This window comes from Mercenaria mercenaria, chromosome 10, assembly GCF_021730395.1.
Source record: "Mercenaria mercenaria strain notata chromosome 10, MADL_Memer_1, whole genome shotgun sequence".
Lineage (NCBI taxonomy): Eukaryota > Metazoa > Mollusca > Bivalvia > Venerida > Veneridae > Mercenaria > Mercenaria mercenaria.
Genome location: NC_069370.1, coordinates 7816078 through 7829386, shown reverse-complemented (window position 1 = coordinate 7829386; position 13309 = coordinate 7816078). Strand labels below are relative to the sequence as shown.

Below are 13309 nucleotides of genomic sequence, written 5' to 3'. Positions count from 1 at the left end.
GTGCTATCGATACTTATTTACCATATATAAATTGCAAAGGGGACTTTACTTGCTTGTGTCGCTATATTTGCTATTTCATATAATTGATGAAAAAAAGATCGCGCTTATACTTTTAATTCAAAAGCGACATTCTCGATCCTCACAAATGAAATAAAAGATTTATAAAAATAAAAGAAATAATTAAGTTTAAGTGGTCATTATAAAGCTATTCACAAACATATTTATAGTGTGGGGACATTTCACATATAAAAACATTATTTTGTACAGAATACTGGGGACTGCATGCGTTCTTTGGTTCATGTTATTATTAACAGCGTTACAATGAATCATGAACACAATTTTCATTTTATATATATATTTATAACTCCGTCTGTAAATCAAAAATTCTTCCATGAAACTAGAAGTCAACATTTTTTTCTATCATTGTTGAAAATAGCTCAACGATTACTATACCCGTATCCTAATGTTGCACAGAGTGCCTTAGATGTCTGATCGCTGAATGGAACAAAAGAGCCGGTCACCAAAGCCCATGTGTTGTTGATATTGACTTCTATCAAACCTTCATTTGAAGTTTCTTGCGTAAAGCGAAATTTGTACTTTGCTACAAAAAATACCATTAATTCCATATTTTACATCATAAGAAATGTCATTTTTCATTTTTAAGGCATTTTAAGAAGAAATACGTTATTTCTTATGTCAGCAATCATTAAAAATTATGAATCAGTTTCACTACTTTGATATAGGTCAGGTTCGGGATTCACTCGAACATTAATTAAAAATTGAAATATAGCAGCATTTTAAGGTAGTTCTGCACATTTGATTAACAGGTATTCGTGACTTACGTCAATTGTTCGGATTACATAGAACAAAGCCTAGAACATTTTTTTATACATTAATGATAAAGAAACTAAGATAAAAACTGTTAATAAAAAATCAGATAATGCCGCCCTATGCGTATTTGTTTTACTGCAGGGCAGTTATCACAAAAATAAGCATACGGACATACAGATTTTACTTGAACATATAACAGACAAAATGTTTCATTAAAGTCTATTTTGACAAACTTTATCATCAAAATTGTGAGCTCAGCATAGGAAGCTTTGTCCAACTTGTCAGCATAGGCAAAAATCAAGCACAAGACCCTAACTTTATTTTTAGCCAAATTAGCTTGGTATACCCTGAAAACGCAAAATATCATGGTTAAATCAACTTTAGATTGTAGAAAAAAAGTGTATCCGAATGTGCAGAATCACCTTAATGTATCATCCTAAATTACATCACTGATTGTCTAAGCACTTAACTAGTAGAAACTTAAAGTGAATACGTTTATTTATGTTTTTCTGTGATTTACACACAACAAACTGAAAGAGCAATCCAAATATGACTCATTTAAAACAGTGTACAAATTTAGACAATATAAGATATATCAAAATAATCAACATCACACCGGTACAGTTCCTGTCACCACTAGACATATAACCACGTTTACACGTGCATCTGAAATTTTCACAAGTAGAATGCATAACGCCTGCACAGGTTTCGTCAAGTTGGCAAGGTGAGCCAAGAGGTGCTGAAATCAAGAAGAATTAAAAGTTGCCGTTTTGAGTTTGTCAATACATTTTGAGAAATGTCCTGCATTTTCTAAATAATAGTCTGGTCAATTTGAATACTAGCGCCTAAATGACTAAGTTAATTGCTTTGTTGGTGTATGTCAATAATGTTACAAGCAACCAAACAGACAATATACACGCACAAAAAAAATCAAATTGATCACACAGTCTAGAATGTTTCATACTAAATATTGTTTGTTTGAATACGGAGTACAAACACACAACCTGGTAAATACATGATTTTGATACTTAAAAAAACTCCTAAAACCTGCATGCACAAGTGATACATAAACATTAAATAACATGGAGAAACTGGCTTTTTATAGGCATATGGCCGAGCATGTTTATTATTTTAGCTCAACTCAAAAAGATAAAAACCATAAAAAACGAAAGTTTATACATTGTTTCAATACAAGCTTTAATTTATTTGTATAACGACCAAAAGTTTATTAAACCCAGTAAACACTAAACCATTTCTCAAAATACCAGGTGACAATAGAAATATTGGTTAGTGTAATTTCCACACATACATTGATAATAACTTGTCTGATATGATTTCATGATGCAACATATTTCTAAATAAATGATTAAAATAAGTTACAAAATGTGTTTATACACTGCAGTAGAAACAAGCAGAAAAAATCTACTTACACAAACACGTAACTCTGGTTACGCTTCCGCTGTGACACGTGAAGTCCGTGCTGATACTTATATTACAGTATTCTAGTGAACTTTCAGTGCCACTGCATTCAACTGACGAGTTTAACATTGGAATATTGCCATCAAAGGATTCTGGTATAGCACTTACGTCTACCACATCACTATAAAATTTGACATAAAATATTAGCGTTCAACAGTTAAAAGTGCATTTCTAACGGGAAGAGCTTTTTGGCATATCTAGGTATTTTAGTAAGTTCCGCCGTGTTAATTAGATTGAAAAGTTTGTATATACTTTTACTATGTTGGTTGTCTATGATAGCATTTTTAAAAATATTTCTTTCTAATATCAGAATAACATTTACAGATAGAACTACAATTAAAATAGTTTTCATCTTCAGTGTCCAAAGAATACAACACGAGCAGTATCTTTACTTTTCTACTATATGTAACAATATTAGATCTACTCTGGATGAAAAACAATCATACCAAGTATACAGAAATAAAATAAAAACATCTTGGTAGAATATCCAAATAACACTCAAATTGAAATGTATATAATTACAATTGATTTCAAATATATCACTTTTGTTTTAGAGTGTCAATAATGCGACATATAAATTTGCGCAAACAAATGTTTATTGATACCATCAGAATGACCAATAAAATCCGTAAAACAACACTTTGAAAGCACAGAATGCAACCAAGACAATAATAGTAAACATACATGAAACATCATTATTTAAAAGCTTTCTGCATTTGAAACCGAGTTTGTATGACCGTTATTTCGATCACACAATGCCTGATTATACACAGTTTTTAATATTAGATTGTCAATATCAATATTTTTCAAGCAGTGCTTTATAATTCTTACAATCCTTATCTTCCAAGTCATACATTGGCACTATATGTATTTAGCATAACTTTTAACAGGATATCTTTCAAATTCGCAATTAACACTAACGTTAAAAGTACTTTGGCTGACTTTATCTTTTTTACAACATTTTAGATATATATATTTTTTTAGACATAGAAAAGCCCAAAATTACACATGAAATGTTTGATATAAATGAAACAAAAGCATCAGATAACTGCCACAATGTTCTACAACAAAGATCAAATTACATAAATTTACACAAAAGTACACTCATGGCCTTTAAAGCTTTGCCAATCAAAAGTTGATTTAGCGTAATTAAAAGCACCAACAGAAGGAAATACTATAATTTTGATTTTTACCGTATTTACTTAAGTCCCCTATTATCAAAATTTGTATTAAAAAGACCTTTAGGAACCATGAATCAGAATGGAAATTTAAAAAGCGCGTCTTTCTGACATTGGACTCGTTTATATACTGGCTTGACATTCAAACGTAGATGCTAAGAATAGTTTGACAGCAACTCCGAATGAAACATTTTATGTAATATCTATATCATTTTGTCAAAATAAATGAGAAGTGTAATGCGTTTATCTGTAGCCATACGTGCAAAGTGTGTAGTTTAAATCAGTGATAAAATGTTTACCAGAGTCAATGAGCTTGCTGAATTCAAAGTTTAGAATATATAGCAAGTGCTGTGTTCTACAGAAAAGATCTCGATAAAAGATTCTATGTTTTGTTTAAGTAATTTATCTGTGTAGTTTAAGGATAACATGGTGTAATAGCCATATTTCATATCTTGTAACTGGATGGTAATATTTAAATGAAATTTGGTCACTTTAAAGACATTCAAAATTAAAAACCTTTCACCGAGAGAGTTTTCAAATTTTATCATTTTTTGGGGAGATAATCGGTATTGAAGTTAACATTGATGCCTATGGGAAATATATAATTTCTTTGATTATGAGAATCTGAACTTGGGTTTCGAGAACATTTTGCGGTAGAAAGCTGCATTATATGATTCTGATACAAATATCAAAAAGAAATCTAAAATTCCCCGTAGGGAAAAGGAGAAAATCATTTTTTTTTCTAGTTTTCAGGGGAGATAACTCATGAAAAACCAAAATTATCAGGGGAGGTAATCTAAAGGAAATGTTTTGGGAACTTCTGTCACTATATAACCTGTCAATATGCACCTTATTTCTATCGTTTGACATTTTTATAGGTTACATTATCAAGTTGTATGTACGCTTTTGGTGAAATTGAGGCCTATTACACCATGTTATCCTTAAATCAGTGATGAAATCAATGAGCTTGCTGAATTCAAAGTTTAAAATATATAGCAAGTGCTGTGTTCTACAGAAACGATCTCGATAAAAGATTCTACCGTATAGCGGGTTATTTCTGCGGGCGGGAAAATTCTGCGTTTCTGCGGTCTCTCGGTATAATCGCAAAAATATTTCCAGCAGAATATTTACACAGCAAAAATTTAAACCGCAAAAAGACTGCATTTTTTCACCAACGTGTTTCACAAGGCAATCCGTAGCTCACAATGGCATGGTCTAATTATCTGACATTACCGCCGTAATCTATCAATTACCGATAATGGTATAATTGAGTGTGATGGTCAATGAAAGGTTCTAACTGTTAATCCAACAGAAAACGTTTTTTTTTTTTTTTCTCAAGTTATAACAGTTTGCTTACATATATTGTTTTCAATTCACATGTTATAATAGCTTTCACTGTATTAATTAAATACAAACTTACTTTACAGCAGTAAACGTTTATTTAGTTTATTGTTTTTCATGACTAGTCATTCTCACGGCCACGCATCATGCGAGGAATTACCTCCTCATTGGTATCGAAAATGCTGAAATCTCTCTTCCTTTCATGTGAAAACGCAGAAATTTAAAACACACAGAAATTTATTCCATAATTTTTGGAACCAAAACGCAGATATTTTGACCGCAGAAATAACCCGCTATACGGTATGTTTTTCTTAAGTAATTTGTCTTACCTATACCCTAACAGTCTACAGGAGACATTAGCAGCAGCTAAAGTGAAATCGTCTGCACATATTGTATACATTTTCCCGTGAAACCCAGCTTCTATTCGCCCTGAATTTTCACTTGGTCCATCAACAAGTCGTAGTGCTATTTTGGTTAAATGAGAAGATAATTGAAATCATTACTATTATACCAGATTTATATGGCACGTTTTTCATTATAAACACGTTAAAATTCAAACCATGCACCGGTAACGTTCGATTTGAAAATCATGACTTTGCCGCGGAGTAATATCCAGCAAGAACGCGTTACGCATAAATGGAGCGCAGAGTACAAGACGCAGTTTATGAATGATGTTGCGCGTGACGCGGATTCTTTGTGCGATGATCTTTTGAAATGTAAACAAGATAATCACGACCCTGACCAAATGGTCTCCATATTCACAGAGTTTTTAAATGTTAGAGGTAACCTATATTTTGAGAAACGAACGAAAACGAAAATTGAAACATATTTTGTTGATAGCAGTAACAGGCGAAAGAAATGGTTTGACGCCGAATGCAAAAGAAAATATGATTTGTATATTGACTTTGTACAGCAATTTAATTCAAATAAAAATGATGTTAATAGGCAACATCTTTATAGCTGCAAAAAAGATTATAAGTATCATTGTAGAAAAGCGAAAAGGAAATATCAGCAAAAAGAAGCATCTAAATTAAGCGAAATGAAAAATAAAAATCCACGTGAATTTTGGAAACTATTTAAACAAAATAAAATTTCTGAAAATGGTGAGAATATAAATTTGAATGAATTTTATCAGCATTTTAAAAATTTAACTTCAGAAGTTGTTATTGAGGAAGATACAGAGGTCCGGGATTTTTTGGACTATTTCGAATTAAATGATGGGCAATCAACATTTGATGAGTTAGATTTGCCATTTACGTTAGAAGAAATCAGATGTGCAGTCAGATTATTAAATGTAAATAAATCATGTTCTTTCGATAATATTATTTATGAATATTTTAAAGAAGGTATAGAGATTTTAGAAAAACCGTTAGCTATTTTGTTCAATTATATATTAGATAAACAGTGTTTTCCCAAATCGTGGTCGAAAGGAGTTGTTATTCCAGTATACAAAAAAGGTGATCCGTGTGACACAAATAATTATAGAGGTATTACTTTAATCAGCTGTTTTGCCAAGCTATTCACAGTTGTTATAAATCAAAGATTAAAAAAATGGTCAGTCGAAAATGATATCCTGACAGATGCACAGTTTGGCTTCAAAACAAATCACAGTACAATAGATGCAATATTTTTATTAAAACCTTTTATTGATAAACACATTAGTTCAGGAAATACTTTATATTGTTGTTATGTTGATCTTATGAAATGTTTTGATACTATATATAGAAATGGCTTATGGTTAAAATTGATAAAGTCAGGGATAGATGGTCGCCTTTTCAGAGTAATTAGGTCTTTATATGATGATGTCAAATTATGTGTTAAACATTTAAATACGTTGTCCGATTTTTATGTATGTGATATTGGATTATTGCAAGGGGAGATAATGTCGCCGATTTTATTTTCACTGTTTATTAATGATATTGAGATACACCTTCAAGAAAATGATAATTCTTTAACATTAGATCAGCTTTCTATATATTTACTGTTATTTGCTGACGACGCAGTTATTTTTTCAGATTCAGCAAATGGATTGCAGAAATCTTTAGATAGCTTACATTCATACTGTGAAAAATGGAAACTTAAAGTCAATGTTGAAAAAACAAAAATCATGATCTTCAAAAAAGGAAGACGTGGTAATCAAAATTATCAATTCTATTATAATGGTGTCCAATTAGAAATAGTCACATCATTTAATTATCTTGGATTGGTTCTATCAAATGGTGGATCATTTATGACTGCAACGCAAACACTAGTTGGAAAAGCCTTGAAAGCTATGGGATCTTTATTTTCTGTAACCAAAGATTTAGAAGTACCTGTAAAATTAATGTTAAATCTGTTTGATACACATGTAGCATCTATATTACACTATTCATGTGAGGTTTGGGGTTTTACTAGGGCTGAAAATATAGAAAAAGTACATAGAAAATTTTTGAAAAGATTATTAGGAGTAAAGATGTCGACATGTAATTCCGCTTTATACGGTGAATTAGGAAGATTCCCTTTATATATAGTTAGAAATGTTAGGATATTGAAATATTTCTTGAAATTGCACTCAGAGAAAAACAACAATGGTATTTTAAAAACAATGATTATGACAATGAGACAAGATATAGACAGAAACGTTAACTGTAATAACTGGGCCACACAAGTAAAACAGATGTTACAAAACGCCGGCTTTCCTGATGTATGGTTATTCCCAGAATCTGTAAATGTTAATATGTTTATTCCTTTATTTAGAAACAGACTTGTTGATATATATATTGGTAACTGGAGAAATGATATTGGATTAAGAAGTTCAATGATATTGTTTAAAGAATTAAAAACTACTGACAGCTTTGATATATCAGTATATCTGGAAAAGATAAAATGTTATAAACTTAGAAACATGATAGCCAAAGTTAGATTATCGTCACACAACTTAAACATTGAAACAGAAAGACATCAAAACATCACAAGAATAGATAGAAAATGTATTTTATGCACAAAAAATGACATTGAAGATGAATATCGCTTTGTATTGATATGTGAAACCTATAATTCTTTAAGGCGTAAATATATATCTAGATTTTACTATGAACGACCAAGCATGTATAAATTTATACAACTATTAAATTCCACAAATGAAAAAGAATTATATAAGTTAGCCATTTATTGTAAATATGCTTTTAGACACAGATTGGAATTGTTGAATAATACAATTTAACTTTGTATTGTAATGGAAATACTCTGATGCATACTTTATGTTATTGCTAATTAATGTGTGACCGGCCGTGAGGATTTGCGCATAATAATTTTATATATTTTTACCTCTTTAAAAGAAACGTTGTGTTAGTTACTGTATACTTTTGAATATTCTTAAATACAATTGCAAAATGTACATACAAAAATGCTCTATTTTTAGTGAATGCTTTTCGGCATGTTCAAGTCTTAAGATAAACCTTGTATTTCTTTTCGGCAAGGTTTATAGTGATTTAAGATTGTTCGTGTCAACCAGTATTGTTCGTGTCAACCAGTATTGCGCGTCTAAAGTAATCCTTGCATTAGATAAGGTTTACCAAAGTTCTGCATACTTTTACTTTATAATTATACTAGACGTACAGCGGCACGAAGTGACAAACAATATTGTCTCGCGCGCTTTTTACATTCAATGAATGTGTACATTGTATCCTTCGTATATTATCTCATATTGTACAATCGCTGAAGAAAGATTATCCCTGAGGGAATACTATCTAGAAAATATTACATATATGTCTTTGGTTCTCACGGCAGGTCACACTGCAAATAATAATATTGAATGAATTTTAACTGAGTGTTCTTTTGTTTTGTTCACTCTCGCATTGCTATGCATGTTTAGTATATTTTGTTCTTATAACGATGAACTGTACATGTTCAAGTTATATCAATAAATTACTGTTCTGTTCTGTTCTGTTAAAATGTAATTCACTCATGGCTGCCAAGGTGTCCTCTACTAGTACAGAGATAGAGCGATGTGACAGAGGCACAGAGCAGTGAAAACCAGGACAAAGTTTAGATTTACAGATGTCCAACTTTAACGTTCTTTAAATTGTCCGGCGCACAAGCACAAGTATAAAACCGATACACGCAAACCCTTAAATCCTGGATAGAACCAGTTTCGGACTCTCAGTTTGGTGGGAAACACTCGACAGCATCTCAGAAATTTTCAGTGCTTGGACCGGTAGTCGATCCTCAGACCTTTGGATTAACAGGCAAGCATGTTTCCTCCAGAGTACGGACCGATCACTGCTATGTTTGCATTTCGACTTTAACTTACTCATTATGCAGTTCTAAGTGTAGGTAAGAATGTGGAAGCAGAGCTTTGCTGCATCAAGATCTGTTCTGACAATAATTTTTAAAAAAAAGAAAAAAATCATCTTCCTATCACCATTTCAAATGAAATGAGGTTATTTTGAGGTGTTGAGTACAATACTGAATTCAACTGGACTCACACACAGCAGTAATAAACTATTTTGGACTTTGCGAATGCCGAATCTAAATATGATCATTTCTGGTGAGTACGACAGAAATTAAATTCAATATTGTGAGAAACACTGTTAAATATCTCTTTATTTCATACCATAATGAAAATGAAATTAAGGGAAAAAGAACAAAAAATCACACATTCTTAATTGACGACTTGAAATGTTTTCAATGCTTTACAACACACATGATGTTTTTAGTTCATGTGTTTCTTTGATAATATATATGTTAATATAGGTGCAAACATTATAACACAATTTTCACATCTACGATCACTTGAACAAAATGTAAGTCTTATAATTTCAAATAAACCTACTTTCACACTATTTCCAATGTCAATATCATTTTTTCTATGGTGCCTCAAGTAAACGGATTTAATGAGACAGAATTCACACTTCAACACTGAAAAAATAAGGTCAAATGTTGCGTTTCTGTTTTGAATTTTGCTTACTCCATTTAAAAATAACCTTTGGGCAGACATAAAACCTACCTAAATTTCTTCCACAATATATAATCTAAGAGTGAAAGCAAAATAGAGAACTTTCACCGCGTGTAACTCAATATTTTTAAAGATGTGTAACTCTACCCCTTCTGTTTAAGTAGTAAATTCACTTTGAATACCAAGAAATCACTTATAAGATTAATATTTTTCCATTTTTGTACAAGAAATCAATAATAAGTCTTGAAAGAAGTAAAAACTTACTAGAAAAAAAGGAATATAAGAAAAAAAAATTTTGGTCCCAGTAGGGCTTGAACCTACGCCCCCCTAAGAATTGCAGTAAAAGTAGGTTTATGGTAGGAATTGAATACTCTTCAAAAAGGAGGTTCTCTATTAGTGATCTAATACCTTAAACCCAAAACAAACAAACAAAGCGCATTTGCAAAGTAAGCCCACAACAAAAGGAAGCCGTAATGGAAAAAAGTATTACAGACGGGTTGTTTCAAAAATCTAAAAAGTACATAATTATAAATTTATGCCAAATATAGATAGAGGAAGAGGAAGTGGTAAGGGGTTGGGCAGGAGGTTGAAGAGGAAAGAAGAACATGGATGAATATACAAAGGGAATGCTACGTTCCTTAATCACAGTTACACTGCAACACTGGTTTCTACTGTATCGCCAGGTGATAAAAAATAAAAGCTATCATTTGGATAAATTCATAGAAGTGTGAAATAGAATAATACATACGTGAACAGGACAAACCCAGCTCTCCATATTGGTAAACGCACCCTCCAAGTGCATCGCTCAGATCATAAGAGCAATTGTTTATATCAGTGACATTGGTTTCACAATACAGTTCAGTCAGCCATACTTCCACGTTCTCGTTTGAATTCCATGTAGTATGAAGAGTTCCCCGTTCGCTGTAGCATATAAGGTAAGTTAAGAGTACACTTGACACTTGAATAAACTACAGAAAGAATCGTCTTAAAGCCTCATTGTACATCAATTATACCATAGTATAGACCACGATATCTATTCCGAATACTGCGAGTACTAATGCTTCTTTCTAGCGGTCCGAAGCACAGGTACTCTGCGGCTGGAAATATGGCCGCCGCGTTGTCTGATCACTGATTCCCCTATTTGAAATTCTTCGTATATAATCACCAAATAATCAAATTCTGGAAAGCTGATCCATCGGAAGCACCCAGAACAAGGCAAACAGTAAAAATTGAAGACTCGGTTTGATTGAGTCTGTTCATTAGCAGTAACGGAAAACGCAACACTGCTCACCCACAACTTTCGTTTTAAATGCTTATCTAAAATATGCAAACTTTGCCGATGATAATCATAAAAAGGACAAGTAGTTCTCACGTCATTTATTGCAAGGAAGAAAAAGCAAGGTCTTTCGTGCACAGACATTTTCATTACTAAACCAGGTTTAAGAGTAAAGTAAAATAAAATCCTACGTTGTTCTTGTTCAAAACCAGTTATTTTGACAGTTGAAATATTTGAAAATAATCCTGTCATTATAATTTATCTGACAAGCCAGCCGTTAGTGTCTGACTATAATACTTATATAACCGCACCATGAGAAAACCAACATAGTGCGTTTGCGACCAGAATGGATCCAGACCAGCCCGCGCATCCGCGTAGTCTGGTCAGGATCAATGCTGTTCGCTTTCAAAGCCTATTGCAAATAGAGAAACCGTTAGCGAACAGCATGGATCCTGACCAGACTGCGCGGATGCGCAGACTGGTCTGGATCCATGCTGGTCGCAAAAGCACTATGTTGGTTTTCTCATGGCGTGGCTCATATGATATTTCCTTTACCTTGATATCATTTTGAAGGCAACAGAGAAAGAGATATTATCACAAAACTTATCCCATTTTCCGCTGATGTTGAACCACCTCATGGGTTCGAAAACTTGCTTTGGGATGTAAAGTTCAGAAGGTCATCAAGCTGACTTACAGAAGGTCGGCAATTCTAACCATGTACCAACTTGTACGATGCTAAGTTTCTAAAATGGACTAGTCCATCATTCAATTTGGTCAGTACCATTTACTATTTGAAGGGTATTCATTGAAAATTTACTGACTAATTAATTGTTATGATTACCGCTTAATCTTTACAATACGGTAACAAAACTATAGTGACTTACCAAGGCATTTCGCCAATATTTATTATAGACAATTATTTCAGTACAGTATATTAAGGAAATATTAGATATCAAATTAAAATAACCATTAGGAACACATTAAAAAATCGATAAAGAAAACCTTTACGCACGTGTATCCAAGTAAGTCACAGACTTTATCTTCACTTGTAAAGCCGAGACCAAATCGAGCATAACACACGGTTCCCCATTTTTCTCCGATTCTGACTTCTAGTCTACCTTCATGCGGCACAAGACCTCCTTCCAGTCTTATGTCGTTAATTCGTGAATCTTAAAACATACGTTGTCCGTAAAGTTAAATGTAAATGAGCATTTATTACATATTATTAGTTTATTAGAGTCTCTATCACATACATACAATAACAATATACATTTACAAACATACATATAATAGTACATGACTGTTCTATATAGAACTATTAGAGACTATACATTATACATTTATTCATCGTTAAAACAATTCTTCTATTAAAACCACTTCTATATACACTAAGATATATTGTACTGTCTAAAAGCTTACTGTTATGTACACATGTTCATTATGAAATATGTACTACATGTGAGGACAATATCATGGGGGAACCAAGATTCCGACTCATTCTGCCCCGAAGCATTCATAAGAAGACAACAAACAATCTTGATTCTCCCACAACATTCTCCCACATTACTTGCACAAAAATGTCTGACGCCGTTGTAAAATTAAAAAGCAGGTTTTTGCACAATCTCTTATAATATCATCATTTGTAAACAGAAGTATGAATTTTTCTTCCTCTGTCATATTTCCAAAATCTACATTTAGGTGTACAGCTTTTTCAAATAGTAAATTACGTAGATCATTATACATTGGACAAAAGAACAGAGAATGTATTTCATCTTCAACTAAAGACACACAAAACGGACAAGTTCGAGCAGCAACAGGCAAGTTTTCATACCTCCCAGTTTCAATTCTCAACGGGGCAACACCGGCTCTAAATTTTGCAAAGGCAGCCCTGTGAGATCTAGACATAATGAGTTTACAATAAGTTTCTACACCATAATCCTGTTTAATTAACTTATACTTTCTTAACTTATTACCTCCTCTTCCATTAATTCCATTAATTCTATTGACATTTTGTAACCAATTATTTTTAAAATCATTCATTATGTAGTCTGTAACTTTGGTATTGAGTTCTCTTTTATTAATAATTGTCTCATTATTTACAATAAATTCTGAACAATTCATCTTACGTAACAATGTTTTAACTCTAAAATTCCAATTCCTACATCTGTAGTTACCAATCTTGTCTAGATATACAAAAATTCTTTTATTCAACCTGTTATTATCCATTTTACTCATACGAACAATGAAATTATCAATGCTAATCCACTG

The 13309-nt window shown here is 32.3% G+C and overlaps 1 protein-coding gene across 1 annotated transcript; it reads right to left on the bottom strand.

Annotated features, from left to right (window-relative positions):
• Nucleotides 1-86: 86 nt before the first annotated feature.
• Nucleotides 87-12236, bottom strand: LOC128559763 (lysyl oxidase homolog 4-like). The gene is made up of 6 exons (XM_053552228.1): nt 12054-12236; nt 10514-10686; nt 5159-5294; nt 2262-2431; nt 1448-1570; nt 87-601 (listed from the first exon to the last, which is right to left on the bottom strand). The coding sequence occupies exons 3-6, from the start codon at nt 5227-5229 to the stop codon at nt 438-440; spliced, it is 528 nt and encodes a 175-aa protein (XP_053408203.1). The 5' UTR covers nt 5230-5294; nt 10514-10686; nt 12054-12236; the 3' UTR covers nt 87-437.
• Nucleotides 12237-13309: the final 1073 nt, after the last annotated feature.

Coding starts and splice junctions, on each gene's coding strand:
- LOC128559763 (XM_053552228.1), bottom strand. CDS start 5,229: ATGTATACAATATGTGCAGACGATTTCACTTTAGCTGCTGCTAATGTC. Junction 2,432..5,158: donor TGTAGACTGTTAGGGTATAG/GTAAGACAAATT, acceptor CAAATTTTATAG/TGATGTGGTAGACGTAAGTG. Junction 602..1,447: donor TGGTGACAGGAACTGTACCG/GTGTGATGTTGA, acceptor TATTTTTTGTAG/CAAAGTACAAATTTCGCTTT.